At 36.0% G+C, this 27,542-nt stretch overlaps 2 protein-coding genes across 2 annotated transcripts in view; one reads left to right on the top strand and one right to left on the bottom strand.

Moving 5' to 3' along the window:
* Window positions 1-13,735, top strand: part of CUNH12orf40 (chromosome unknown C12orf40 homolog) — a 57,326-nt gene extending 43,591 nt beyond the window's left edge. Inside the window, exons 8-13 of the mRNA XM_042677505.1 lie at window positions 574-1,070; window positions 1,657-1,726; window positions 3,878-3,929; window positions 7,867-7,930; window positions 10,027-10,109; window positions 13,274-13,735. Coding sequence (XP_042533439.1) covers window positions 574-1,070; window positions 1,657-1,726; window positions 3,878-3,929; window positions 7,867-7,930; window positions 10,027-10,109; window positions 13,274-13,735 — 1,228 coding nt within the window. The remainder of the gene's footprint in view (window positions 1-573; window positions 1,071-1,656; window positions 1,727-3,877; window positions 3,930-7,866; window positions 7,931-10,026; window positions 10,110-13,273) is intronic.
* Window positions 13,736-22,542: 8,807 nt separating this feature from the next.
* The window catches only part of Slc2a13 (solute carrier family 2 member 13), a 343,464-nt gene continuing 338,464 nt past the window's right edge, over window positions 22,543-27,542 (bottom strand). Inside the window, exon 10 of the mRNA XM_042677720.1 lies at window positions 22,543-27,360. Within this exon, the coding sequence (XP_042533654.1) occupies window positions 27,134-27,360 (227 nt within the window). The 3' untranslated portion in view covers window positions 22,543-27,133. The remainder of the gene's footprint in view (window positions 27,361-27,542) is intronic.

The following is a 27,542-nucleotide window of genomic DNA, read 5'->3' as shown; positions in this document are numbered from 1 at the left end:
ATTTACCATTTCTGCATTAGGGACAACTTGGGAGACTTCTAATGCTCCTGACTTTTATCTAATTCATCTTAACTCTTGCTTACATTTTTCTTCTTTGGGAACTTAATAGCTGTTTTAATATTTTTGGTTGCAAAATATCTGTCAAAATGTTCTGATAGCTTTGGTTAAATTGATTTTTTACACAGGCTAACTTTTTTCCAGTCTTGGAAATCTCTCTCTGAGCAAATGGAGCAGCAGTGACATGCAGTGGTTGACTAGATTACTTGCTAGGCTTTACTATAAAAGAGATATTATTATAGTCAAATATATTTTGTTTTGATTATAAAGCAAATTAAACTGAATTAATATTTATGTGAACTAAAAATTGGGCATAGATTATTTTTATGCTCAATATATATAGGTGGGTATATTAGATAAATTTGCACCTAAAAACATCACTTACTTCAATATAAAAAATATATAGTCTAGTAAATGTTAGTCATTCCTCAATATGTTCTCTAAAAGTTTAAAGTTACTAACTATAAATGAAAATGGTTGTACTTTTTATGCTTATATATTTATTTTTCCCCAAAGTCCAGGAAATGAAAATTTTCTTACACCTGCTAAAACTATGAGTGTGGATTACAGAAGCATGAATACAAACAGTCAGTCAGACTTCATTACTAAAAACCAACCAGTACAAGATATTTTGAGAGATAATGGAAAAGAATTTTCAAATTTTTTTGGACACATAACCCAGCCAACTCATGGGTTTGTGTCAGAGAATGAGGAGTCTTTTGTTAATCAAAATATCATCAACTTACTAAACATAGATCAACAAAGAATAAAAGAAACCTTTGACAAATGTGGTCATGATAATTTTGGAGATACTTGTGCAGTCACTCATTCTGAAAACCATCCCATCAATGGATGCATTAGAGGCATTTTCACAGCTCCAGAGTCAACTTTTAGCTGTTACCCAGAATCATGTCAGTCAAGCAAGAACTATCAGAAAGAGTACAGTGATGAACTAAATGATGTTAACACATGTTTTGAGAAGAATTGCTACCCAGCCAACTCTGGAAAAAAAGGTTGGTATTGTACATGGAAAATACATTTTTTGGTTTTCAGCTTTGATATATATTGGTATATTTTACATATATAATATCCACATACTTGTATATAGTTGGATTTTCAAAACTGAAGTTTTCTTTATTTGAAGATTTATCTAACCATAGACTGACACTATTTTTTAAAATTAGTCCCTCTACTGGGCATGTACAGATTTTTGTGTGTATTCCAGAAACAACTTCATATCAGCTATTTATATGGCATCAAATGACATAAAGCACATGAGGATGAGCATATTTTGTATGCATATACTAGGCCATTTTACGAAAGAGTTTTGAGCACCCATAGATTTTTGACATGTGTGAGCAGATGGGCAGAATAGTGGAGGAAAGTATCCATGTTCAATTCCAAGGGATGACAGTACAGTGTGTACATTTTATATATGTGTTTATAGAAATACAAAACCATAAACTAGAGTGAATTTCTGTTTATGACTATGTCAACCCGTAATTTCCTGCTGTATGTTTCATGCTCATATGTCTTTAAGTGAAAAAATATAAGTAAATCATGCTAGATCTTTTACTCAACGGATATTTTATTTTTAAGGAAAACTTAAAAATGATTACCAAGAGAAGATACAACAGAAAAATACCCAGAAATATCTAGAGAACTATATGTAAGTTTTCAGATAAATCTGTTGAATGCATATTAGGATATGTATCTGTATATTATATATTACAATGATGTGTATGTCAGGTTGAAGCAAGGCACTGAGATGAGGATGGGGTCTTAGCATGAGCAGCCTAGTAAACTTTATCACAATGATCACTCTAGTTGAGAGTATCCTCCTTATAGCTGCTGGCCTTGAAATATCTTCTTATATGAATATTAGTGTTCATGACACTAAGGAAAATTTGTAAGCTCGAGGAGTTAATAGAATATCAATTTATTTGCAGTAAGTAAGAAAGAAGGGAGTTGTATGTAAAAGGATGTTATTAACATGACAAGCATATTTTCTTACTTTGGATTTCCATAAGAAGATTGGTTTGTATTGAGTCAGAACAAGGAATAATGGGAATAGAGGTATCGCTTAGCAAGCTCAACGTCTTAAGTTCAACCTAGATACCACAAACAAACAAGAACAGGGAGTAAAGATGCATATATGACTGACATCAGCAAGCATACCAGCCAGCCATTCATGGGTCAGTGTGTATTCTAGGAATAGAGCATTTGCCCTCTTATCAGCATTTGTCTCTCAGACTCCTAATTTTGTGCCTTCTTGCTGATGGTCTACAATACCTTCTGGGCTCAAGGAGATTTGTAATCAAATCCTTTGTAATTTTATACCTAATTTATTCTTTAGAGTTTTCAGGCTGTTTTACTAATCCTTCTGCATAGTGACTTCCAACTATGGATATTAAAAGAAAACTTTATTTTAGCCAGTAATTTTGGAATAGTACCCACTTTTTTGTGGGGACTATTAATTGTAATTTAGACAAATCTTTAAAACTAGAGAACTATTTAGATTTTTATTTTGAAAGTGGCTTTGGGACATCTTTAAAATACTAATTTAAGAGAATACCTAAACCTCATACCTATAGTCAAAGCTAGTCACGAGACAGTTCTGAGGATCACAGTTCAAAGCCAGTCCTGGATAGGAAAGTTAGTGAACTTTTTTTTTATTGTGAAAATACTGTACAGAGGGGTTACAATTACGTGGGCAAGATCATGAGTACATTTCTTATCAAGCATTGTAGCCTCCTCCTTTGTTTCCCCTTCCCATCCCTTCCCATCTTCCCCCCGCCCCTCCACCCAATCCTCCTCCCCCAATCCCCCCCACCAAAGTTGTAAAGTTCATTTTCAACATAATGACTTGCACATCTCATTGTTGCAATGGGTCCAACTGTATCCCTATTTAAACAATTTGTTTTTTCTCTTCCCCTCCACAAATTATGCCAACATCAAGTACAGTGAAAGCAGGGGTTATACTGTGGGGGAAGTGAAATTCTTATCTCCAGTTAACCAGCAAAAAGCAGGTAGTAGAGCTGTGACTCAAATGGTAGATCACTAGCCTTGAGCAAAAATCTAAGGCAGAGCACCCAGGCCCTAAATTCAAGCTCTAGTACTAACACAAAAACAACAACAAAAAGAATACATGTAATTTTTTGTGAGATTTACATAAAATGCAAACTCATAACTGATTTTGTTAAAATTATCAAATTGTCTCTTCCTCAAATATCAGGGAATTTTTGAATATAAAACTGTAGGTTAGAAGCTGGGTGCTGGTGGCTCATGCCTTTAATCCTAAGTACTTAGGAGGCTGAGATCTGAGGATCACAGTTCAAAGCCAGCCTGGGCAGGAAACTCCATGGAACTCTTTATCTCCACAAGAAAACCAGAAGTGGTGCTGTGACTCAAGTGGTAGAGCGCTCACCTTGAGCTTAAGAGCGCAGGGACAGCACCCACGCCGAGTTCAAGCCCCACAACTGACAAAAAAAAAACCCAACAAAACAAAAAAAACAGAACAAAAACTGTAGGTTAGATTTTGAGTTTAAAATCTATTTCAAGATTTTAAAATCTATTTAAAATCTATTTCAATCTATTTCAATGGTTTAGAATAGCTTCCAAACCTAGATACAAACCCCAGTTACTTCAGGGGCAATGTTAAAACTGTAGAATTCTTAGCATGGAGTATATATTTCTTTTTTTTTTTTTTTAAAGAACTTCTCACATAATTGTTTTCTGAAGTCAAGTTTAGAGATTACAGTTTACCATAACTTTTATAGGGAGTAAAACATATTAATTTTCTTTTTTCTATTAAACTTAGTGGTGCTTTCCCTTTGGAAGATACACAGTCCCAGGCCTTTGGACTTGGTGAGGTAAAACATATCTCTTTCTAATTTAGTCAGGTCTTTCTATCATATTTTAATATTTACATTTACTTTGATTTATAGTTAGCTCTTATTCTTTTTTATGAATTCTTATATTGTCTTAGGAAAATTATAGCTTAGATCTACAAATAGAAACATCTTTATAGAAACTGTAATGTTCTTTCTTTGATACAAATCAAATAAACCTAAATACATTTTACATAATTTCTGTACATTTTATATAAGATTTCTCCCAGGACTAAATGCTTTATGTTTCATTGTATTTCTGGTTGAGGTGGTCATATGGTTCAGAATATTGAAACATGTAAGAACATACAATGTCATTATACTCCCTATTATTAAAAATAATGTAACAACAGTATAACAATTGTTATATAACAGTTAAGCTTTATGCACTTTGATCTAGCAAATCTGATCCTGTAGTCTTCAGAACCAAAGAGACTGAACGTCAGAGATTGAGTAAATTGGTCAAGGTCCTGTATATGAGCTGGGATTCTGACTTGATATTTTCAGCTATACTGTTTTCTTTTGATTCTTCATAAATAGGCATTGAGTGTTAGGTATCTAATAGGCACTTATTCAGTGCCTTCTATATACTAGACTATAAGAATAAAATGATGAAAAATAGGTTTTTTTTCCTTGAAGATAATATTCTGTTATATACTATACTCCACAAGAAAAAGAGAGGATGGGGCATGGAGCCTGTCTTTAGGATGCTTCTGTTTCATAGCTCGAGAAAAACAGAAAATACAATGCATTTAGAGAAGTTACTGCAATAGAATTTTGTACATTGAATGGGGAGTGAAGTTTTAAAAAATTCCAAGTTTTATGGTTAAGAGGGAAACATGGTAGAGGAGATGGCTTCTGAATATGGTAGCACCAAGTTTACTGAATGGATAAATTGTCTGAGAAGGAGCAGCATAAACAGTCAGATGTGAAAAGACTGTACTTTGTTTTAGAAACTACTTGTAGTGTAATTCCTTAGAAAAATGAATTCACAGTTGAACAAAATGAATACCAGGAAGCTCGTACTTGAAAGTTGTCAAGGAGAGGGAGGGGGTAAGATGAAGAGAGGAAGATGAAGGAAATGCAGTCATTCTAAGTATTGTTATGGATATACTTGAAATCAGTAGCAAGAAAGAATTTTGCAAACTATAAAGAACTAGATAATAAATAACTTGTATGATATTGAGCAGTTTAATTTCCTATCACCAAACAGATCTACTAAATAAATTCTAACAAAGGGTGCCTGTGGCTCATGCCTGTAATCCTACTACTCAGGAAACTAAGATGGAAGTCAGCGGTGGCAGGAAAGTTCATGAGACTCTTACCTCCAGTTAACCAACAAAAAGCCAGAAGTGGAGCTGTGGCTCAAGTAGAAGAGCACCAGCCTTAAGTGTAAAAGCTAAGGTACAGTGCACCCAGGCCCTGAGTTCAAGCCCTAGTACTGACATATGTATGAATGCGCACATGTGTGTGCGCGCGCACACACACACACACACACACACACACCACATGCACAGAAAATTCTAGCAGAAGAGTATGATGACAGTAGAGTATTAAACAGCCAACTTGAGCAAAAATGAGGAGATATCTCATAATCAGAAAATCTGAAGGTAGGACTTGAAATTGTTAGGTGGCAGTTTGGATAGAAAAGAAATTGAGATATAGATTTTGAAGATTCAATTATTTGCTATTAGCAAGTAATGAGGATGGAATAGAGAACGATGAGACCTGTGATTGATAGAGGTGGGTAGTTGATGAAATGATATATTTGGCATATGTGTTTTATAGAATAGATATGCCACTATGAAATCACTTCCCAGCAAAGAACAGACTTAATAGTCCACCCATGAAGGTGTGGTCCCATGGCTAGCGCTCACTAGCGACAAGGTAACAGAGGGACGTGCATTGTCTTAGCTGAAGGCTTGTAAGAAGTGGGAAGTCCTTGTCCATGCTCTCTTCTGAAGGCAAGAAGGTCATAAGGGATGGGGGGTTACCCCAATAATGGAAAGGATACAGTCTCCAACATGGAAAAAAACCCACTTTACTACATGAGAGAAAAATATTTGTGTTAAATGTTACACATTTTGCAACACACATTTTTGTTTCAGAATACTTAGCAACACATTTAACTGATTGAAGAGGGGACCACATTTCTGCATGCATTCCCTGAAATATATGGCTATAGCTTTCTCAATTGATTAAACTTCCTAATGTGATATCACAGCTCCTTTTTCTTCTTGATGCATATTTGGAGCTTGTGTCAGGAGTTGAGGGAAGGACTTTTAAGTGCTGAAATGGTTAACAAGCCATTACTCCATATGGCCATTTGAAGGCCTCAATTTGATGAGAATCTGATCTTTGGTGAGGTCTATTGTAGTATATGCTGATGCTAGATAACAGAGGGAAAAAAAGTAGAGGGCTATGGAGAAGATGGGCTGGAGATGGGCTGGATTGGCAGGAGTGGATATTATTTCATTCCATGACCAGAAATTAAATCCTTGAGATCACCTTCAAGAAAAGCTTGGAAGGGTAGTCTAGCTATATATGACCATAAGGAAACAGAATCAAACTTGGCAATTGGCTAGTTTCTTCTTCTTTCTCCTGTATATAAGGCTATATACCACCACAGAATACATATTTTCTTTAAGTTGCAAACATTTATGTTTATGAAGACAATAGTAAGCTTCAGTGCTGGGCATCAGTGGCTCATGGTTGTAAAATCCTTGCTACTCAAGAGGTTGAGATCTGAGGATTTTAGTTCAGAGCCACCCAGGGCGGGAAAATCTCTGAAACTCTTTATCTCAAATTAACCATCAAAAAGCCAAAAGTGAAGCTGTGGCTCAAGTGGTAGAGCATTGAGTAGAAAATTGAGTAGAAAAAGCTAAAGGACAGCACCCAGGTTCTGAGTTCAGCAGCATGCCCACACGTGTGTGCACGCATGTGCACACACACATACACCCTCAGTAATTGGCAGAGAGGAGATTCATAGCCATGTTTTCTCATCAAAATTCAGTAAAATTGGATAGAAATAAATACAAATGGTTTTTAACTTCCATCCACTTTTGGGGAAATAAGGAAACACACCAGGATTAAAAAAAGAAACATAAGAGACAAGTTTGAGAGATAAGTTTGCATGTTTTCTCTTATTTGTGGAAGCTAGAGTTCATAAATAGCTAAGTAAAAATGTCAGTGGTATGCATATGTACACCGGTGTAGTAGCTGAAATATGGTAGATTCAGGGAGAACTCAAACAGTTCAACTTCTTAGAAAGGCTAAATCAGAGTTCAGCAAAATAAACACTAGGAATCAGATACCTAAAGGGGTTGGGTAGAGTCAAGGGAAGGAGATGGTAGAGGAAGAGATGAAGGGTGGGAGAGGGCAGTAAAAAATTTAATATATATCCTACAAAACTAAGAAAAGTGAGGGAAGGGGTAGCTTGGGAGGGATGAGTGAGAATATTGAAAGAAGTAACAGTGATCAAGACCCATTGTATTCCTAAATGGCTTTGTTGAATAGCAGCATTTTGTACAACTGCTTAAAGATAATAAAAATACATAGAAAAAGCAAAAACAATTCAAACCAAAGTGTATTCTGTAGAAAATTTATAGCTCTAGGTTTTGATATTTTGAAAAGTAAAAATAAATTAGTATATTTAGCAGAAGAATGGGAAAAGAATAACAGAATAAATCCTCAAAGTACTTTTGTTGCTTATCTTTTTAACCTGCATTGAATATTATCTGAAGCTTTTCCTTTTTGTCAGTAGCTTATTTCTTGTTTCTAAACCAATTTTAATGTAAGTGTATTGTTCACTACTGACTAGTAATAGGAAAATACTATGAAATTAATTAACTTTATAGATAGGATCTTATAAGTGGAATTTATGAACACAGGAATTGTTGAAATTTTTATTTTATTCTAGGATTTGATGGAAGAAGGAGGAACATATTCTTTACAAGGGAGGCCAGTATCTGCTAAAAAAACACGTTAGTATGATTATTTGAGTGAATTTTATTTAAATTTTAAATAGAAATCATTTAAATTTTAAATGCTTTTGAAAAATTTTACCTCAAAATATTTTAGGATATATTAGTAATAGGACTATTTTTATCATTTATAAAGTATACATGATGAATATACATAATGTAAATGTGAAGTGTAATGAATAAGAAATACTCTTGTCGGGCTTGGAGGCTCACTCCTGTAATCCTAGCTACTCAGGAGCCTGAGATCTGAGGATCGTGGTTCAAGGCCAGCCTGGGCAGGAAAGTCCATGAGACAGACTCGTCTCCAATAAATCACTGAGCAAACTGGAAGTGGTGCTGTGGCTCAAGTGGTAGAGGGCTAGTCTTGAGCTGAAGAGCTGAAGGACAGTGCCCAGGCCCAGAGCTCAAGCCCCACAGCTGACCAAAAAACAAAACAAAACAAAACACTCTTATAATCAGCTATGTAATTTAAGAAATTTTGTGTGAATGTTGTAGTTTTTGTAAATATCCTCAATTACATTTCCTTTTCTGCCCCCTAGAGGTAACTGTTATGTGAACCTGTTTTATGTGACGTGAATACACTTAGCTGTTGCTTGATTTCATATTTGTAATACCCTAAAGAAGCTATGTTTTTGCAGCTTTATTTTATGTACACAGTATTATATGTTGAGTTTCATTTACTTTAATATTTGTGGATCTAACACACTTCATTGTTTTCTGACTGGTACACAGCTATTTAGCATTCTGTATGTGAAAGTGCCACAATTTATACATCTTCTGGAAACGGATATTTAGATTGTTTTGAATATATTGCTCTTAGCTTTTTTGGTCATTCTTGATGTTTGTTCTGACACACATGATAAAAATTTGTCTAGGGTAAGTATTCAGAACTGAATCATTGGTTCATATGGTAGATACATTTTTACCTCTTCAGGATAACCCAAAATTATTTAACCTCTTATAAGCCTGGTAAGTTTAGTCACATACTTTAAATTCTAAATCTTTTATCATTGTAATCTGATATCCCACTGTAGGGGATATTTCTCTGATAATTAACCATCCATGTTTTATTTCTGAAATACCTTTTATTTATCTTTTTTTTTCTTTTGTGTCTCTTGGCTATATATTCTTGGTTTTGTTTCTTGTGACAAGCTCTTACTAAGTAGCCCAGGCTTGTCTTTATCCTCCTGCTTCAGCCCCCCTGGTGTTGAGGCTACAGGTGTGTTCTACCATACCCAGCTGCCCATGTGTGTTTTGGGAAGTTGTATTTTAGTTACATTTTTACACATCTATATCTAACTATCTCTATTTGCTATAAATTGCTTCTGATTCTTGAATTTTCTTGTTTGTATGTAGCAAATACTTCATATCTAAGTGCTTTTTTCATTATTTATTTCTTTTAATGGACAAAAAGTTTATATATCTGTCAATATTCTGAGCCAAGAATGGTTCTTCAGGTTATCTAATCTGTTAAAATACCTAAAAACCTTTGTGGACAAATCATTTGATATAGGTGGTGGTTCTGCATTCCATTGTCTCGTGCTTTTTTGCTGGAAATCCATTTTCATCACAAACAAGGAGGACAGTAGTTGTAGTTATTAGTGTGGAGGATGTAGAGATTCATGACCTACTTCCCAGGCTAACTTTTAAACTTTGTTTTCAATTAGGATGTAACATAGCAAAAAATGAAAGAATGTAGTACTGGGTACTTTGAATGCAGTTTTGGCTTCCCAGTGATGTTCTATTTACCAATTAGCAATAATATGTGATTCCTTGGGACTTGATAAACTTGGTTTATGCTTCCTTCCCATAGGTTGACACTTTTTTGCTTACAAAAGTGGTTCACATATTGGACAATTTAATTCAATTTTACCTTTTCTTCTTCCTTTCCTTATATACCTGTATTTTAAGGGAAAAATAAACTATATATGCTGTTAGAAATGCAAGGTGCCATGTATCCAAATTTTTTTTAACTAACTTTGGCACATTTTAAAGTACTATTTGTTATGTTATTAAGTTTATATTGTGAGCAGTATCTTCTGCATATATTTTGTAGGGTATACCTAATCTTTGTGAATTAAAACTTTATTTTTCAGGTCTTGATTCTTCACAGAGCAGTCTGTCTGCCAGTTATTCTCCAAGACCAACAGAGAGTTCTTTCAGTTCTAGTTCAGATATGGTATGTTATGCTTATTTACTTACCAATATATCCTATGTTAATTTAGAATTCTTTGCTTTTATCCTAGTTTCCTTTATCACTAAGAAAAATTGTTGACTCAAATGGTCAAAATAAAAAAATAGATTAAATATGTAAAAGGTTGCAGAAAATGTAAGAAATAGTTTAAAATGTAAAAGGAATACAAAATAAACATGTCTGAGCATTATTCATTCACATTTATAAAAATATTTTTTATAATTTTACATTAAACATTATTTACAAAAGTTTTTTTAATCAACATAAACAAGTGTAGATACTTTGGGCATAAACATACAATTTTTTTTTTTTTTTATCGGTCATAGGGCTTGAACTCTGGGCCTTGGTGCTGTCCCTCAGCACTTCAGCTCAAGGCTATCACTCTACCATTTGAGCCACAGTGCCACTTCTGGTTTTCTGAGTGTTTTATTGGGGATAAGAGTCTCACAGACTTAACTTCCTGGGCTGGCTTTGATCTGTGATCCTCCAATCTCAGCCTCCTGAGTAACTAGGATTATAGGCGTGAGCCACTGATGCCCAGCTTAAACATACAATTTATAATATATAAATATAAACACGTATATGGTTATATATTATACATAGATTATGACATTTTAAAGAACCTAAAATAATTGGAATCAAAATATACATTAAGATATAGTCTCAGTACTTATAAAATGAAAACTAGGTAATAGTAAATATAAATCACATACCTAAATGGAAGGAATTCTTCTTTCCCTCTTCTTCATCATTCCTTTTGTTTATACTTCTAATTTGCCATTAAAACCACTCTTGGTAAGGATTCCAGAGACTTTGTGTGCGTGTGTGTGCTTGTGTGCATGTGTACCAGTACTGGGGTTTGAACTCAAGGCTTCATGCTATTGCTTGTCATTTTTTCTCACAGCTGGTATTCTGCCACTTAAACCAGGGCTCCACTTGTGGCTTTTTGCTGGTTAATTGGAAATAAGAGTTGCACAGGCTTTTCTGCCTGGGTTGACTTTGAACTGTAACCCTCAAATTTCAGGCTTCTGAGTAGGTAGGATTACAAGCACAAGCCACTGGTGCCAGGCTGGACACCCAAGACTTCTGTGTTGCCCAGTTTAGTGGATACTTTTCAGTGTTTATATCATAAAGACTGTTAATTTGTGTAGAAGTCCCTTCTTCCTTCTATTTCCCCCTCTTTTCCCTCCCTCCTTTTCTTCCTTCCTTAATTTTTCAGTACTGAGAATTGGATTCAGAGCCTAACTCTTTTTTTATACACAACCAGTTTACTACCTGGGCCACACTCCATGCTCCCATCCTTGTGCCTTTACTTGGTTTTTCAGCTGTACTCTCACTTTTGCCCAGGGCTGACCTCAAACTACGATTATTCTGTCTCTGGCCCCAGATAGTTATAATTACAGATGCTTACTACTACACCTGGGTTATTATTTGATTTCGTTAAAATATTTTTGTGGGATTAATAGTTCAATGGTAGAGTGTGAGAGTGTGTGAAGTCGTGGGTTCAATTCCAGCACTACAAACATGTTTTATGGTCTGTGATCATAAACACAACAATCTTGGTTTCTTTCCTATCCCCATAAATGCTAGTTTATGCCTTTGCCATCATTTCCTCTACCTTCTTCTTATAACAATGTTGTAATGTCTAGGGTTTATGCAGAACCCTCTTCTGTTAATCTGTGCTTTAAAGCTTTAATGATGTTATCTACTCCAATAATTTTACATACTGTCTCAGTATATATTCCCAACTTTATGACTTTAGCCCCAATCCTAGATGTTCAATTTCTTTTTTCTTCTTTTTCTTCTTTTGTCGGTCGTAGGGCTTGAACTCTGGGCTTGGGCTCTTCAGCTCAAGGCGAGTGCTCTACCACTTGAGACACAGCGCCACTTCTGGTTTTCTAGTGGTTTACTGGAGATAAGAGTCTCATGGACTTTCCTGCCAGGGCTGGCTTTGAACTGCAATTCTCAGACCTCAGCCTCCTGAGCCGCTAGGATTACAGACGTGAGCCACCGGCGCCCGTCTAGATATTCAGTTTCTTAATGAAACATATATTATTAGAGTTCACAAAATCTTCATCTTTTGATACCTTACACTAAACACCCCTTGCCTTTCTCCCCAGGTCAGTTTTTCTGATATATCAGTAGATAGTTACCAAGTGGTCATATCAGAAGAGTTAGTATTTCTTCTTTTGTCTTATCTCATTTCCTCAACCACATTCATTCCATCACTTTAACCACTTATACTCTACCTCCAGAGTAAATCATAGATGTATCTGGTCCTCTCAACCTTTGACTTACCCCATTGTGTTCTTGAACTATTGTTTTTGTTTCCTAAGAGGTCTGTTTTCACTCTTAGTCCCGTTTATTATTCAGATAAAAAAACCCTGACTTTTTGTGAACATAAATTGAGTTGTGACATTCCTGTACATATTTCCAACTATTCAATGGGTTAGGCTTTATATCTGAATTCCTTGTAGTGGCTGCTGGTCCTGTGTAATGTGGCTCCTGGCTAGCATCTAGTATTCGTTTGCTCTCCACATTCTGACATTTCTTTCTTCAGTTTATCAGTCTCTTTTCTTCAGTAGGCTTGATACAGTTTGCTTCCTCATCCTTATTTTTGTTTAACTTTTTAAGGTATCATTGTAAATATGTCATTATTCAAAAAGCCTTCCCTGGCTCCCAGGTCTAAACCAGGTCTAAACCTAGTTATGATCTCAAAATATCTCCCAGTTGCTCTTTGCAATGTTTCCCTCAGCTTGTAGCTGTATATTCACCTATATGATGATGCCTGCAGTGCAGTCTTCTTCCTTGAGCATGTGCGCGCATGCTCAACCATGCTGCCTTCCTGGGATTATGTACCACCACACCCAGCCATTGGTCGACATGAAGTTTATGAACTTCTTTTTGCTCAGACTAGTTTTGATCTATGATTCCCCTATTTCCACCTCTCAAGTAGGAGTATGTATTTGAGTCACCTTGCTGCCTGGCTTTTTATTGGTATTTTAAAATCTGTAACCTGCTAGGAGATATTTGAAGATTATTTGATGTGTATTTGTATCCTGTATATGTATCCTATATGTATCCTATATCGTGAACTGATGAATGATATAAAAAATTACACAGTAATTAAATTATTTAATTGCTTTTAGCTATCTGAAGATGAAGGTCAACTATCGCAGCAAATTGAAGATTCAAATAAGATATCCCCGAAGACTGCAGAAACAGTTAAAAGTTTTTACCCAGAAAGGATGGGAAAATATATGGGTGGTCAGATTGTTAAAGATAATGCTGAAGTTCACACACAGAATGCGTGTTCTCACGAAGTATCACTGAAAAATAATACAGATGAATGTCCACAGTCTCAGTGCAATTCCACATACATAGAGCAGACCCCCTCCAATAATAACTGCATTGTTCAGGTTCCAAGGTGTGATGCTGGGGTGCAAACAGAGAGAAAACCCACTCTGGGAAGAAAGATAGATGCTGCAGTACAGTGCAGCATACTTTCAGAATGTGTGTGTAGAAGCAGTGTGTCTCCTCTTGACAGTAGCGAATGTTGCAGTGAAAATATTAAGGAAGATACCACTGGAGGGCAGGAGAGCCTTGAGTAAGTAATGTTCTGAATTCAGCCCAGGGTGGAGCATTTCATTTCACTTGATTTTGGAGGAAGGCAGTAGTGAATGTCCAGAATTTCATTAACAGAATGAGTAATGAGAAAATGGTGCTAAGATTAAGTTGCAAAGGTATATTTGTGGTTCTTTTGAAAATGTTTTAATGTTGTTTATGTATTTAATTTTTATGTAGGCATTTTAATGGCTTTAATATATCTTCAAGTTTTTAGGAAATAATGCTTTTAAGTACAGCATCATTCTCCTGTTTACTATTTGTGATGTTGAACTGATAAGCTGTTATTTGTGAATTAAAATATACTTAGTTGCTTTCTTCCTTATGGCATTTATTTTAAAACTTAATTCAGTTGCATATTGGTGAAAAAAATGTTCTCATTCAAAATTTGAAGGTAGAAAATAATGCCTAAATATTTTATGTCCTCATTGTAAGCATTTTGTTAGCTATTCCTTTTTAATATTGTACTCCATTTTATTATTTTACAAAGTTCTGAACAACTGCAATCTATTTCTTTCCATTTCTCTCTTCTTCCTCACTCCCTCTTTATTTCTCTCTTTGCAGTGCTGGGGATCAAACTCAGGGTCTCATGCATGCTAGGCAAATGCTTTGTCATTGAGTCCTACATGAATTAACTTGTAAAGAAAATACATCTTCTGTTTTATTTGGATAACATTTTTGTTGTTGCTTTATTAGTTCAAAGAAAACTATTTTTCTCTTTAAGGTAAAAATGCATTAATGCTTTTAGGGCATTGTTTGAAATTGCAAAAGTTTTTTTTTTGGTTGGTCGTGGGGCTTGAACTTTTTTGTTTGTTTATGAGACAGGGTCTCATTACATAGCACCTGAACTGGCTTTGAACTTGAAATCCTTCCTCAGTCTTCTTAGGGCTTGGGTTACAGGTATGATCAATCACACTTGCATCCCCTGTGTACAATTTTACATGCAAAATCACATTTTTAATAAAAGTTTCTTTTTCATGAACCCTCAAACCTGAGCCACAGGGAAGAATGCAGCAAGACACAGATCACACACAAGAAAGTCAGAAATGCTAGAGAAATGATGGTTGAATAGCAATTTAATCCATATTTAGGGTGACATCAATGGATAATACCCAGGTCAATAAAAAAATCAAGATTAAGTATTAGAAACTTGGGTTCTGGAATCAGACCTGTGATTTGAACCTGTTTATTATACTACCTTGGGAAAAGCACCTCAGGAATTTAACTTCAAGTTCCTTTTTTTTGTAAAATGAGGATAATACCTTCATACTCTGTTGTGAAGATTAAAAGCATAAAAGATAAAAAGTATATCTATACACATATTCCTTCTGTCTCTCTCATAGTTAAGGTCAATCACCAAATGATTACTTAATGTTTATTAAATACTAAACTCTGCTCCAGGGGATACAGAAGGTCTTGGCTTCATAAAACATACATATAGCCAGCTCTTGTGGGGTACACTGTAATCCCACTACAGGGAAGGTAAGGCAGGATATACTCCTGGATACATAGGGAGTTCAAGGCCAGCCTGGGCTGCATAACAAGACCCTATTCCCCTTCCTCCCAAACAGTGTGAACTAACCAAACCTGTTTCAGTAACATAGAAAGCAACGTCTTGATGGAAAATTTATTAAATCTAATATATTAGGAGTCAACAAGTTTTATTCATGGTTGAAAAAGTTGGGATCTGTAATAAAGATTACAAAAGACCTGTGACAATTCTCTTCTGATGTTAGATGTCCCAGTTTTACCAATTTAACACTCTAAGCATATACCAGCAAATGTTTTTATTCTCTGGAGGTAAAATCTTGTTTTGTTTTGTTATTTGGGTCGGTCATGGGGCTTGAACTCTGGGCCTCAGCACCTGAGCCACAGCACCCCTTTCGGTTTTCTGAGTGGTTTACTGGAGAGTCTCATGGCCTTTTCTGCCTGCTGGCTTTGAACCCAAACCTCAGATCTCAGCCTCCTGAATATCCAGATTACAGGTGTGAGCCACGGGTTTCTTGTTAATTTTAAGAATGTATTTTCCCATTGGTGTGAGAGTTAACTTTAGCAAGATGCAGTGACTCACATCTGTAATCTTAACAACTCAGGAGGCTGAGATCTCAAGGATCACTGTTCAAAGCCAGCCTGACCAGAAAAGTCTATGAGACTCTATCTCCAGTTAACTAAGTAAAAGCAGGATTGGAGGCATGATTCTAGTGGCAGAGAAGCAGCCAAGTAAGCAAACCCAGCAAGCCCGAGGCCCTGAATTCAAGTGCTAGTAAAAAAAGAAAAACAAATTTCTTACCTGCCAGTGGCCATTTGTTCCTCAGCTTTTAAAATCATTGGACATGTTTGTGAATGATACTCATTTTAACAATTTTTATTGATACTTGTTAGAAATAAACACATAAAAACACATTAACAAGCTAGTCCTCCAAAAGCAGTTTGGAACATTTGGAAAGGATGAGTACAAACATACCTTTTTTTCCCTAGCATAATTTAGATATAATGACAATTCGTTATGTTTGATAGTGGTCAGTTGTAGCTTTTCTTTGACTGGTAAAGAGGAATTCCTTGTTGCAGTTGAGACGAGGTTATGGGTTGTTTGCTCCGAAGGCTGCTTTTACTCGGAAATACCTGACTTCGTACAAAGTGACTTTCCACATGGCATGTCTTAAACCATTTTCTAGTGACTCTGAGTAATGATTTCTTTGTTCAGTACCTATTTTAGTATATAACTTAATCTGGGAGTCTTTTGTGAATTTCACAAGCAGATTTACTGTGTACTTTCAAATGTCATTGACACATAGTAGATTTGAGAATTGTTCACAATCAACTATGGGTTGTGGCAGGCATGCTATTGCAGATCCCTCTGATTTATGTGTTCTATTTATAGTTCCAAGGTTGTATTTATTCTTTCCTCAATGTAGTGAATTTCATGTTTACAGCCAGTTCTGTAGAGCATTTCCAGACAGGTAATTACCAAGGAGACAGGCAGCTACTGCAAATGAGAGATAATTGTCATGCCATGTGTACTGTATTCTTTTCTTTTTTTTTTTGGGTGCGGTCGTGGGACCTGAACTCTGGGCCTGGGCGCTGTCCCTCAGCATTTCAGCCCAAGGCTAGCACTCTATTACTTGAGCCACAGCGCCACTTCTGGCTTTTTTCTTATGTGGTGCTTAGGAATCGAACCCAGGGCCTCAAGCATGCAAGGCAAGCGCTCTACCACTGAGCCACATTCCCAGCCCCGTGTACTGTATTCTTGAGCACATAATCTGAATATATTTTTTAAAAATGCCGAAGTCAGGCATAGGTGGCTCCTGTAATCCTAGCTCCTCAGGAAGCTGATATTTGAGGATCACGGTTCAAAGCCAGCCCTGGCAGAAAAGAATGTTAGCTTCTTCAGTTAACTCTCAAAAAGCCAGAATTAGAGTATAAAAGGTTAAGGGACACTCAGACTCAGTTTAAGCCACAGTCCCATCAAAAAAATTCATAAGATGAAGAAAATATTAATATGTTTTCCACATTTTTTTGAGGTATAGGGACTTGATCTTTCTTTGCTTGCTTGCTCAGATGGTGCTCTATCACTTGAAACATGCCTCTAGCCCTTCTTTTCTGCTGGCTTTGAATCCCAGTCTTGCAGATCTTAGCCTCCGGAGCAGCTAGAATAAGAGTCAAGTGTTTGTTGATTTAAATCTCTGCATTTGAGGAGGTGGTTTGTTACAGAACAATAACTGGTTACTAATACGGTTAATCACAATCTTTCTAGTGCTTTGGAGTTGAGGGGATTAGCAAAGTTAAGCTATCGAAGTGTGTGTGTAGGAAAGAACATTTTAATTACCAAGCCCTTAATATCATTTGCATGGTATAAATGTTTTTGGAAATTTTTTAGCAAGCCAATATATTCAAGGGGTAAATTTCTATGGCAGACTAGGAATTAGGATTTAGAAAATATATAGCCATACATATACATACATATATACATACATACATACATACATACATACACACATACTTTTCTTCTCTACACAAATATATATACATCCATGTACATCCATGATCTTGCTTTCCTTACAGGATCAAAGCAATAGGGAGAGGGTATCTATTCCCACTAAATGCGTTGTAAAACTTCAGTGGGTTTTTACAGTCTTTGTAAGTGCTATGGTAAGGTTTTGTTCAGCCACATCTTGGAATCCCCTATCATCTGGGCATGTCAGAATCAGAGAGCTCTGTCTTTGCAGTAGAGAAAAAAACAGGAAAGAATAAAAAAGTAGGAAGAATGTGAGATTTGAAGCCCAAACAATTTTATCTGTTTAGAATACAATTTCTTTGGCATTTTTAGATGATTTTTTTTCTCTTCTTTTACTTCCCCAAATAAAGAGATCATGTTACCACTGAGCTTAGCTTGGGCTCTGTCGGGAGGGGTAACAAAGAGGGTGAATTAGGATGAATATGGTCTGTGGTAGAAGTTGTTTGTATGTGTGAAAATAGAATAGTGAAGCCATTTAAAATTTAGGCGTAGGGAGTGGGGTTAAGGGCGTGATAGAAGGAGTGAGACTGGTGGGGAGCATATGTGTTGTTTCCTCCATGAAATGGTTATTCTTATTTCTCCAAATTTTCATTATATTTACTGGGTTGTGTAATCGGTGTGGACATATGCCTTTCCTGGGGCCATGCATGCATTTCAGCCAACTTCAAGCAGCCTGGTCATCATTTAAAAATATGGAAACAGGGCCAGGTGCCACTGCCTCACACCTGTAAACCTTGCTACTCAGGAGGCTGAGATCTGAGGATCATGGCTCAAAGCCAGCCCGGGCAGGAAAATCTGTAAGACTCTTATCTCTTATCTGTCCCTCAGATCTTCATCTCAAGGCGAGTGCTGTACCACTTGAGCCACAGCACCACTTCCAGTTTTTTGGTGGTTTATTGGAGATAAGAGTCTCTCAGACTTTTCCTGCCTGGGCCGGCTTTGAACTGCGATCCTCAGCTCTCAGCCTCCTGAGAAGCTAGGATTACAGGTGTGAGCCACCGGCACCCGGCTGTAGATATGCTTGTTAGGGTGTGGTATAGGCAGGCAGTTAGGAAACCTGATGGCTAGGGCAGTGATGAGGAGTCATGTTCAGACCTGCTGCTATTGATAAAATGACTCATGACACACAGCAGGGTCTTGCTGACCCACAGCCCACAAAAATACCAGCTGCAGTCTGACCATCCAAGGTCAGAACTCCCCCACTTGACATGGAGGAGTTTATGGCAGTTTTTAATTTCCAAGACCAAATGTCCCCATGTCCAGATTCCAGTAAATGCCTGAGGTCTTGGGACCCCCAGTGCAGTGCTCCTATGAGCCTGCCCCCTTTCCATTTGGAGGGTACACTTTGATTTCCATTAATAAACCTCTGTCAGTCCTTGATGTCTTTCTTTAGTGAGAAAAGCATGTTTCTGGACCTACATCTTGATACTGGAAGCCAGTGTTGTATTCTCCTGATTCTGGTAAGCCTACTTGACTCCTACTTGAATCATTAATGGGGTAGGGGGATCACCCTTTTAGTTTTATTCTCTTAACTGGGAATGTTATCTGTCTAAATTCCTACAACAGTTTAGGTATTCCTCCTGGCTCCTGCATTTGGGAACATCAGCCAGTTGTATCCTAAACTGCAACTACAGGATTCATGTGTAAAGATTTGGGCTTTTGTGAATTCTTTTTCCTCTTTACCTTCTTGCTTGGACTAAGATAGTTTTGCTGTTCAAAGTCATTTGGAGGTGTTTTTTTTTTTGCAATTCTGAGCAGTAACATTTTTCTAACTCTTAGACTCATCTAAGACCAAAGGGGGGGAAATATGTAAAGACATCCTTAAAAGAAGAACTAAGAACTAAGAAGAACTAAGCACGGGGTGCTGGTAGCTTAGGCTGTAATCCTAACTACTCCGGGTGGAGACCTGAGGATCATGGTACAAAGCCAGCCACTAGTCTGGGCAGAAAAGTCTGTGAGACTATTATCTCTATTTAACCACCAAGAAGCTAGAAGAGGAGCTGTGACTCAAGTGGTAGAGTGTTATCCTTGAGTGAAAAAAATGAGTGAGCGTGTGTGGCCCTGAGTTGAAGCCCCAGTACTGGCACAAAACCAGAAAGCCCATTAAATAACTTTTCTTCAGTTATATGGGAATAGATAATCTTTGCTTTATTCTGTTGCAAATATAGTGTTATAGTTTGTTTGTTTTTTTTTAAAAGGTACAAAGTAGGGACAAAATACACAAAAGAACCATTTTTGGATAGAAGAGAATTTTGTATGTGAATAGTTTTGTACTGAAAGCAAAGCACGACGCCATAATGGAATAGCTATATACAAAACCAGTAGGCAAAAGTGTGTCACTGAGGATTGGAATAGGATTTATGCTGAGTTACAACTGGTAGAATGCAGTAGGACATTATGGCACATAAAGAAGTTATAAGTTAAGTAGACATAAGTACACACACACACACACACACACACACACACACACACACAAACACACACACACACACACACTCAGCAGGAGCTCATAGAAAAACATTTCTGGGCTCTATCCCTGGAGATTGTGTGTTAGTCCAGGTAGAGCTACAAGATTGCCTTTTGTAACAAGCGGACTTGATCAGTGATGCTAGTCTGAGGACCAGACCTGTTGTTAAGAGTATTTGGAGAATTTAGTATCAGTTTGCTAAAATAAGGCATGCCCCAGATTCTCCTTATATGAAATACTAACTCACCCTGTGTACTGGTCATCTGAAATTAGTTTTTCTAAGTGCAGTAGAAAAGCACACAAAAGTTATAACAGTGAGATTCATAGCATTTATAATCGTAAGAGTTTTATTTCAGCACAATAAGGTTAATGTTACTGTTTTTTATTTGGTGAGGATTTCAAAAATTCCTTTCCCTAATAATGAAAGGGCTCTAAGTGATAGGTTACTGACAGATTTTCTAAACCTATTCTTATTTGTTGACTATGAGGTCAAATAAATAGAAATTATGCTTTAAATCCTGTGAATCTGGAGAGAATGGGAAGGTGGTACCTTTCAGGTGAAAGAAAGCAACATCAGGCTAGTCAGCCAGACCAGCTCAGGCCATTCTAGTCAGCAGAGTGGACATGTCAGGCCTGTCTGTTTCTCCTATTGGTAGCATTTGTTCACAGGAAGGGACAGATTGCTTGTGTTTTGAACATTCTGACCTCAGTGGCATTGGGGAGAGCACAGGGATGCTGCTGCTGCCAGTTACCCAGCCCTTGGTGCTCCTGCTTTATGTTTAGTAGATAGAGTGCCATCTTCTCCATTTTACACAGAGAGTGAGAAAGGGTAATTCAGATCCTAACAGGTATTTAATGGTTACTTTTTCTGCAAAGCACTGACTACTTAATTGGACTTACAAGTGAATAGCAGGAGGAAAGTTTGCCAGCCTCTATTTTGTGATCTGTTGTTGTTCTAAACCATTCTCTTGCAGTTATCTCAGAACCCAGGAAGGACAGAGCTGACCACTAACATTTTTATGACAAGAGACTAAAACTAGAGGTACAGTACATAAAACCTTGCAGCTCCCCTCCAAACGAGAACAGCTACCTATAATGATGAGACTATACCTTGGAGCAAGAGGAATTGTTTCATGGAAACCAGATTGCTCTCCTCAAGTGATGTCAGCAATAACTTCTCTGTCATGGAGAGAACCTGAAATATGATTAACCATGCTGTACTTGTAACCGGGGCTGTTTATGCATACTTTTACTCACGGCTCCCAGTTTATTTTTGTCCATTCAAATCTATAGCTCATGTCTGAAGATGGAACTGAAGTGCTGTCTACCCCTTTTCTCTGCCATGTCTCTTCATTTGGCATATAAGACTGGGTGGCTGGACCTGACCTATACAATTCCTGGAGTTTGAAACTGGTTTCAAGATCAAACAGTAAGTACAAAAGCTGGGATTGAATTTTGAGTTTGGTCTGACCTCTGTAATAATGTTCAATAACAGTAAAACCACTGATAGATAATATGACTATAGCAATATTATTCTGTATTATTGCCTCATGTTTGTATCACATTTCAAAAGCCAGGGTTCCCAGAATTTGTTCTGGAGCCCAGGTACCTGATTGTTCTGGATGTGGCTGTAATTTATAATTCAAGAATTACTTGATGCCTAGGTGTTATGAGATACTAAATGAGGACTACAGAAGAAGAATGTTGGAGTAGTCACTGCAAACAAAACTTTTGTACCAGTTTTCAGTGTGTGGTCACTAAACTGTTTTGCATTGAAATCTTAGGAGCAGGAAAGGATGGCAGAGGTTAAGAACTGGACGATAAGCAAGGATTTTTCTGACCACTGATGGCATGTACTACTCACTGATGGCATGTTCATTACTCCGGTGAGTGGATCATTGTGTGGAAGCTGTGGGCTATGTAAGAGACATGGTGACGGTAGGATGTTTGCTGATGGTAAGGTTCATGCAAGCTTTCCAGTGATCATAGGAGTGCTGTCATCTGAACATCCCTTTGGACTAGTTTTATGGTGGGCTCAGGATGACAGATAATTTGGAGACAAGTCTAGGGACTCTATATCAAGCATGTATGTTCATTAACAAAAGAATTATCAACAGGCACCATGTTTCCACTTAAAAAACAACTGAAAAGAGTGTTTGAAAGTAATTATCCATGATCAAAATAAGTGAACATTAAAATGAATAGGACTACATTACTGTATTAGAGTTAGATTGAAGATACCGCCAGTATGTAACCAAGATGTGAATTCCAAAGAAGAGGCTTAGAGAGAAAATAAAGTGCAAGGAAATACATGAGCAATGAATGAACTTTAACTTTTATTTGATTATTTTCATATACAGTTCTGGCACTGACACATTTTTTAAAAAATGATTTTAAGATTGAACTTCAATAAAATAACTTAAAACACTGTCTCCATAAAATATACAATATTTTGATACAGAATAGGTCAGGATGACTTTAAGTATATGATACATACTCATGATTTTTAAGAGATATTCCATATGTCACATGTAGGAATAAATATATTGAACTGCCAAGATAGGAGAAGTGTTAAACACTTATTTAACATGCACTCAGAAATTAATATACAGTTTAAAACACATTTTAAAAGCATAAAACTTTTATTTAACTTAGATATGTATCAGAATTTTTAGGTAGGAATTTGAACATTTATTACAAAGAAAAAAAGACACGTATAACATCAAGTAAGATGTTACAAAAGCAGCTAGGAAACACTTGAGATAACAAACATAAATTTTACTTTGGCTAGAATTAAATCTGATCTTTCCTAACCTTTAAATGAGATGGAATGATATCAAATTTACTAAAATTGTAAAACTTTAGAGTTTTTTTAAATTTATGTGCTGGTTATCTGAATGGTCCATTTCTTTTTCTTAGGTTGACATAACAAAGTCAAACACATTAACTTACCTAAAATAAAATGTGAACATTACTTACAAATATTTAAAATCTTGAAGTACAATAGACTCTTTTATACATATAAAGATTTAGAGGAATTACATTTTTGTATACTCACAAGTAAATTATGATAAAATACTTTCATGTATTCCAAAATCAACATTCTTAAAAAAAAAACCCACCTCTTAGAGGATGATTATTGGCACACAAAAAATTTCCTTCTCTGAAGAGATAATGCAAGAAAGACTTGGTAACAACTAGCTGTTTAGCATTTTAAAATGATTGCTGTCTTCAGAAAATAGCAGCAATATTGCTCACCTAGGAGAACTGAAATGTACCAACAATTTAACACTGTTGCAGTCTCAAGCACTCCATCAGATTAACCTAATATCCTCTTTCATGAGAATAAGGATATTGATGGATGTGACAGAATGAAGGATACTAAAATTAATCCAAAGGACATAAGTGTTTTTTTTAGGCAGCAACTACACACAAACCATAATTCATTGCTCAAATAGAGAACTTAATAGAGCTTGTACGTTATGTACGTGGTATGAGTTCTCTGCCTCTGGTCTGGCTATGTCATCTCATTCTTTTATTCCTAACTTAGTGAAAAGGTCTGAATTTGGCAGTTGAAAACTTATCATAAAAGCTAGTTGTTAGGACCTTACTATAATTTGAAGTAACTTGGAAAGTAATTTAAAAATCTGATTATAATAAAACAGTTTACTGTTATTCTTTTTGTGCTACTGTAATTAAATCACAACCTGCCAAATTCCCTATTGCATCACTATTAGTGAATCTGTTAGCATAATGTGAGGCTTTTAAAGATAACATGGGTAGCATTTCTACCCTCAGGATTTATGAATTATTATTTCAGTTTTACTTTGCTATTTAAATAGCAAAGGACAAGGTGCCAACAAATTTTGCCTGATTTTTTTTCCCTTAGGGTGTGTGTGTACTAGATACTCAATTTACAATAACAGTTTATCAATTCTTTGCTCTGACTTCTCATTTTAGAGTGAAGAACAAAAAATATTTTTAGCCTATGTATTAAAATCTGGCTCAATGGTAAAATTAAATAATGAAAAAAACTTTACTGATATTCTTATAACATTTGTTTGTTGTCAGGGACTAACTGTATATAGCTGGTAACAAAACTTGAAACATTATCTTTAGGTCTTTCATATTAAAATATTTTTGCTAATGACTAAGTTAGGTGTAACAATCAATATTAGACTGGGTATTAATATTTTTCTTCCATGTAAACAACCTTTTTGACATCACATTCAAGCATATGAATTTATACATAGAATAAAGTGCTTTTTCTCTTAATTCTGGAGTTAGCCATGTAGCCTGTCCTAAGTACCATTGTGACCTTCTCCATTCCATTTTCCAAAACATAATGCACCCTTACTGACTGTACAATGACTTCAAAAGTAGCCTGTAATTTCTGTTGGAAGTTTGATGCATAAAATCTGTGTCTGTTTGAATGTCACATCACATCATCCATGTCGAAATTATCTTTAAAATATGTTTGATATTTTGAAAGTGGGGATTTTCAAGTTCAAAATGGTAGCCAGTAACACTCAGAAGGTGCACTATATTAAAAAACAAATGGTTAACCTTTAATGTGCTATAAATGTTTAAATCTAAAAAAAATAGCCTAATGCTATAGAAGGTTCCTTTTCAAGTAGTTACTTATTTTCAAAAGTTGTAATTCTTATGCAGTGCCTGTCTTGTACTGCAGAGATGTGGAATATTATCAACACTATGGAATTAACGGAGGAGAGGATGTGGGGCTAGGGCTGGAGATCTGAGGGTAGTTTTCCCTGTGATGCAAATTGATGGATAGAAACTGGCAAACATCATTTCCTTATGTCAGGGAGAGCAGGCCATGTTCTGTTTTAAGAAATAGTCCAGTTGCTCCTTTAATAAAGTTGCTGTGCAGTAACAGCACAGCTGAGGATAAGAATGTTAAGGCTAGGATAAAAAGAGGAATTGAGGCAATTATTTGAACAAATCAGAAAAATAAAATTTTAGAGCTCTTCATTGCTCTCAAATATATTTTTTATCCACAATATTCTGATTATATCACATAATAGCTCATTTTCACTTTACCTGTATAAAATATTACAGGTAAGAAATTTCTCATGGGATAAGAGCTAATTTACTCTGTTAAATCACATCTGCTTTTCTGGCAAAAATACTAATATCCCTTTAGAAATCAATTGTCAAAGCACCTAATTCAAGGGAAACCTCTAAAATACTACATTTAAAAAATGAGTGACCAAACAGAAAATTTTTTTTTTGGTTGAAGGATATTTAGGGCACAAAAGTGACTAGTTAAGTATTCTGGTGAAACTTGCTTGACTAAATTCTCAGCCTTAAAATTGTGATAGGCATAAGTGAGACTTCAGAAAAAATGAGACGTTAGAAGAACAGAGCATCTTGGAGAGCAGCAAAAACACTTTGCATTTACCAACTACTGATTGTACATTACTTACTTATATATGTTTAGAGACATATTAAAACACATCAAACTGATACAGTCCTCTGTGCCACATAAAATTCATTCATATTTTTATTGGAATTACCAAATGATTTTGTGAATTTAATAACTACTATGCAGTCCTTAGTAGGACAATAATTATGAATTTCATGATGTACATAGAAATCAATAAGCATTTTGAAAAGACATTGTTGGAAAAAACATTTTCTACATATGTGCTATATTAGAACAATCATATTTTAGGAGAAGGACAAAACCAACCATGAGCAAAAAGAAAAATTTATATATCTTGGACTTTTGGCAAATGTCAGAGAAAACGAGAAAAGGTATGTAAAATAAAAGCTAGTTTTGTTTCTAGAGTTACAAAAATGTCAAGGCCGGAAAAGTGAGACTGTTCTTAGGAAGAGCTAATAAAACCCAAGAAAAATAAGTGGCATGGTTTTAACTAAACATCAACAACTGCAGAACTATTTCTGGCACTGGTTTCTTCCCTCTCTTTTGTTGGAGAAATTATTTGATTAAACGAAAGAAAAGAATAATCTGCCAGCAGTCATCTACATAACACCAATGAAGGCACAGGAGAGGACGAGCCGATGTGCTGAGTTTGGCATGAACAAAACAGACACTGAAATGCAGTTAAAGATCTGGTGCTATTTTTTAGTTACAATCGCATTCCTAAGTGACTAATGAAGGAGTGATCTATAAAAATCTTCTCTTTCTTGCTCTGACAATAAAATATTCTTATCAAAACGTGCTAGCATATCTGTAAATATATGATGCAAAAAAGTATGAAAATAACTCCTAAAATACCTGCTTTTGATAATGTTCAGAGATCCTATGAGGAGTCAGGCTCTGACAAATTCTCAGTATCTAAGCTGGAGAGAGAGAAAAACAAAAATATAGAACCTAAAGGCAAGAAGGACAGCTGTGCCCTGGTAGGACATTTTGGAATTTGTTGATGAAAGCTTAAATGGAATTACTTTCTAATAGGTGATAACAGAGAAGTCACTAACCTTTAGGAAAATTTAGGGCCAATCAGTCATGTTTTGGACATAAAACATCCTTGGACCATCCCATACAATCTGTTATAAATATACATATGTTATCTGCCTAGATTGTCACTGACTGTTATTACCACTAATAATTATATATAGTCTTAGGAATAAAGGGTACCACTGGAGTCACTGGGTACAGTATTCTGTATAGACTATCTCAGGAAGGAATTATACACATTTGCTTACGAATTGTTAGTTTAAAATCTCTATAAGTATTTTTACATTTCATTATCATGATTGTACTTTGACTCTTCCTTCTATCAAGTATTCTAGAATATGAAGTCATTCATCATGAGACTGTGGAAAGAACCAGGTTAGAGCAGGGCAGTGAGGTCGCCAATTGCTGTTCTTCTCCCTACATTTGTCTAAATATCTAAATCTATCAGCAGCTGAAAATTACTCCACATCAGAAGCATCATTGTCAGAAAGATGATAGTTACTTCCCTTCACCCGAATGTATTCGATGTATCTTCCCTCATCCGAGTCTGACGCGCCACATGTACATAGCCTGTTGTCAAAGAGAGATTCAATTTCCTCTAATTTTTTCCCTTTGGTTTCAGGAAGACAGCCATAGATAAAAAGAAGTCCCACAGCTGCAAACCCAGCATAGAGGAAAAAGGCTCCTGCAAGAGGAAAAAAATATGTGAATATATATGTACAGAGAGACATGATTTTGATAACCCCCATTGTCCATTATTTACAACCAGGGTATGAAAGGAGACCAAAACACTACTGCCAACTGGGTTAGCCATGTAACCATGTAAATGTAATGTAATTTGTATTTCATAACTCAAATACAACACCA

The sequence above is a fragment of the Dipodomys spectabilis genome, unplaced genomic scaffold (assembly GCF_019054845.1).
Source record: "Dipodomys spectabilis isolate Male_0828 unplaced genomic scaffold, ASM1905484v1 ptg000039l, whole genome shotgun sequence".
NCBI classification, from domain to species: Eukaryota; Metazoa; Chordata; class Mammalia; order Rodentia; family Heteromyidae; genus Dipodomys; species Dipodomys spectabilis.
This window is presented reverse-complemented; position numbering and strand designations above follow the sequence as displayed.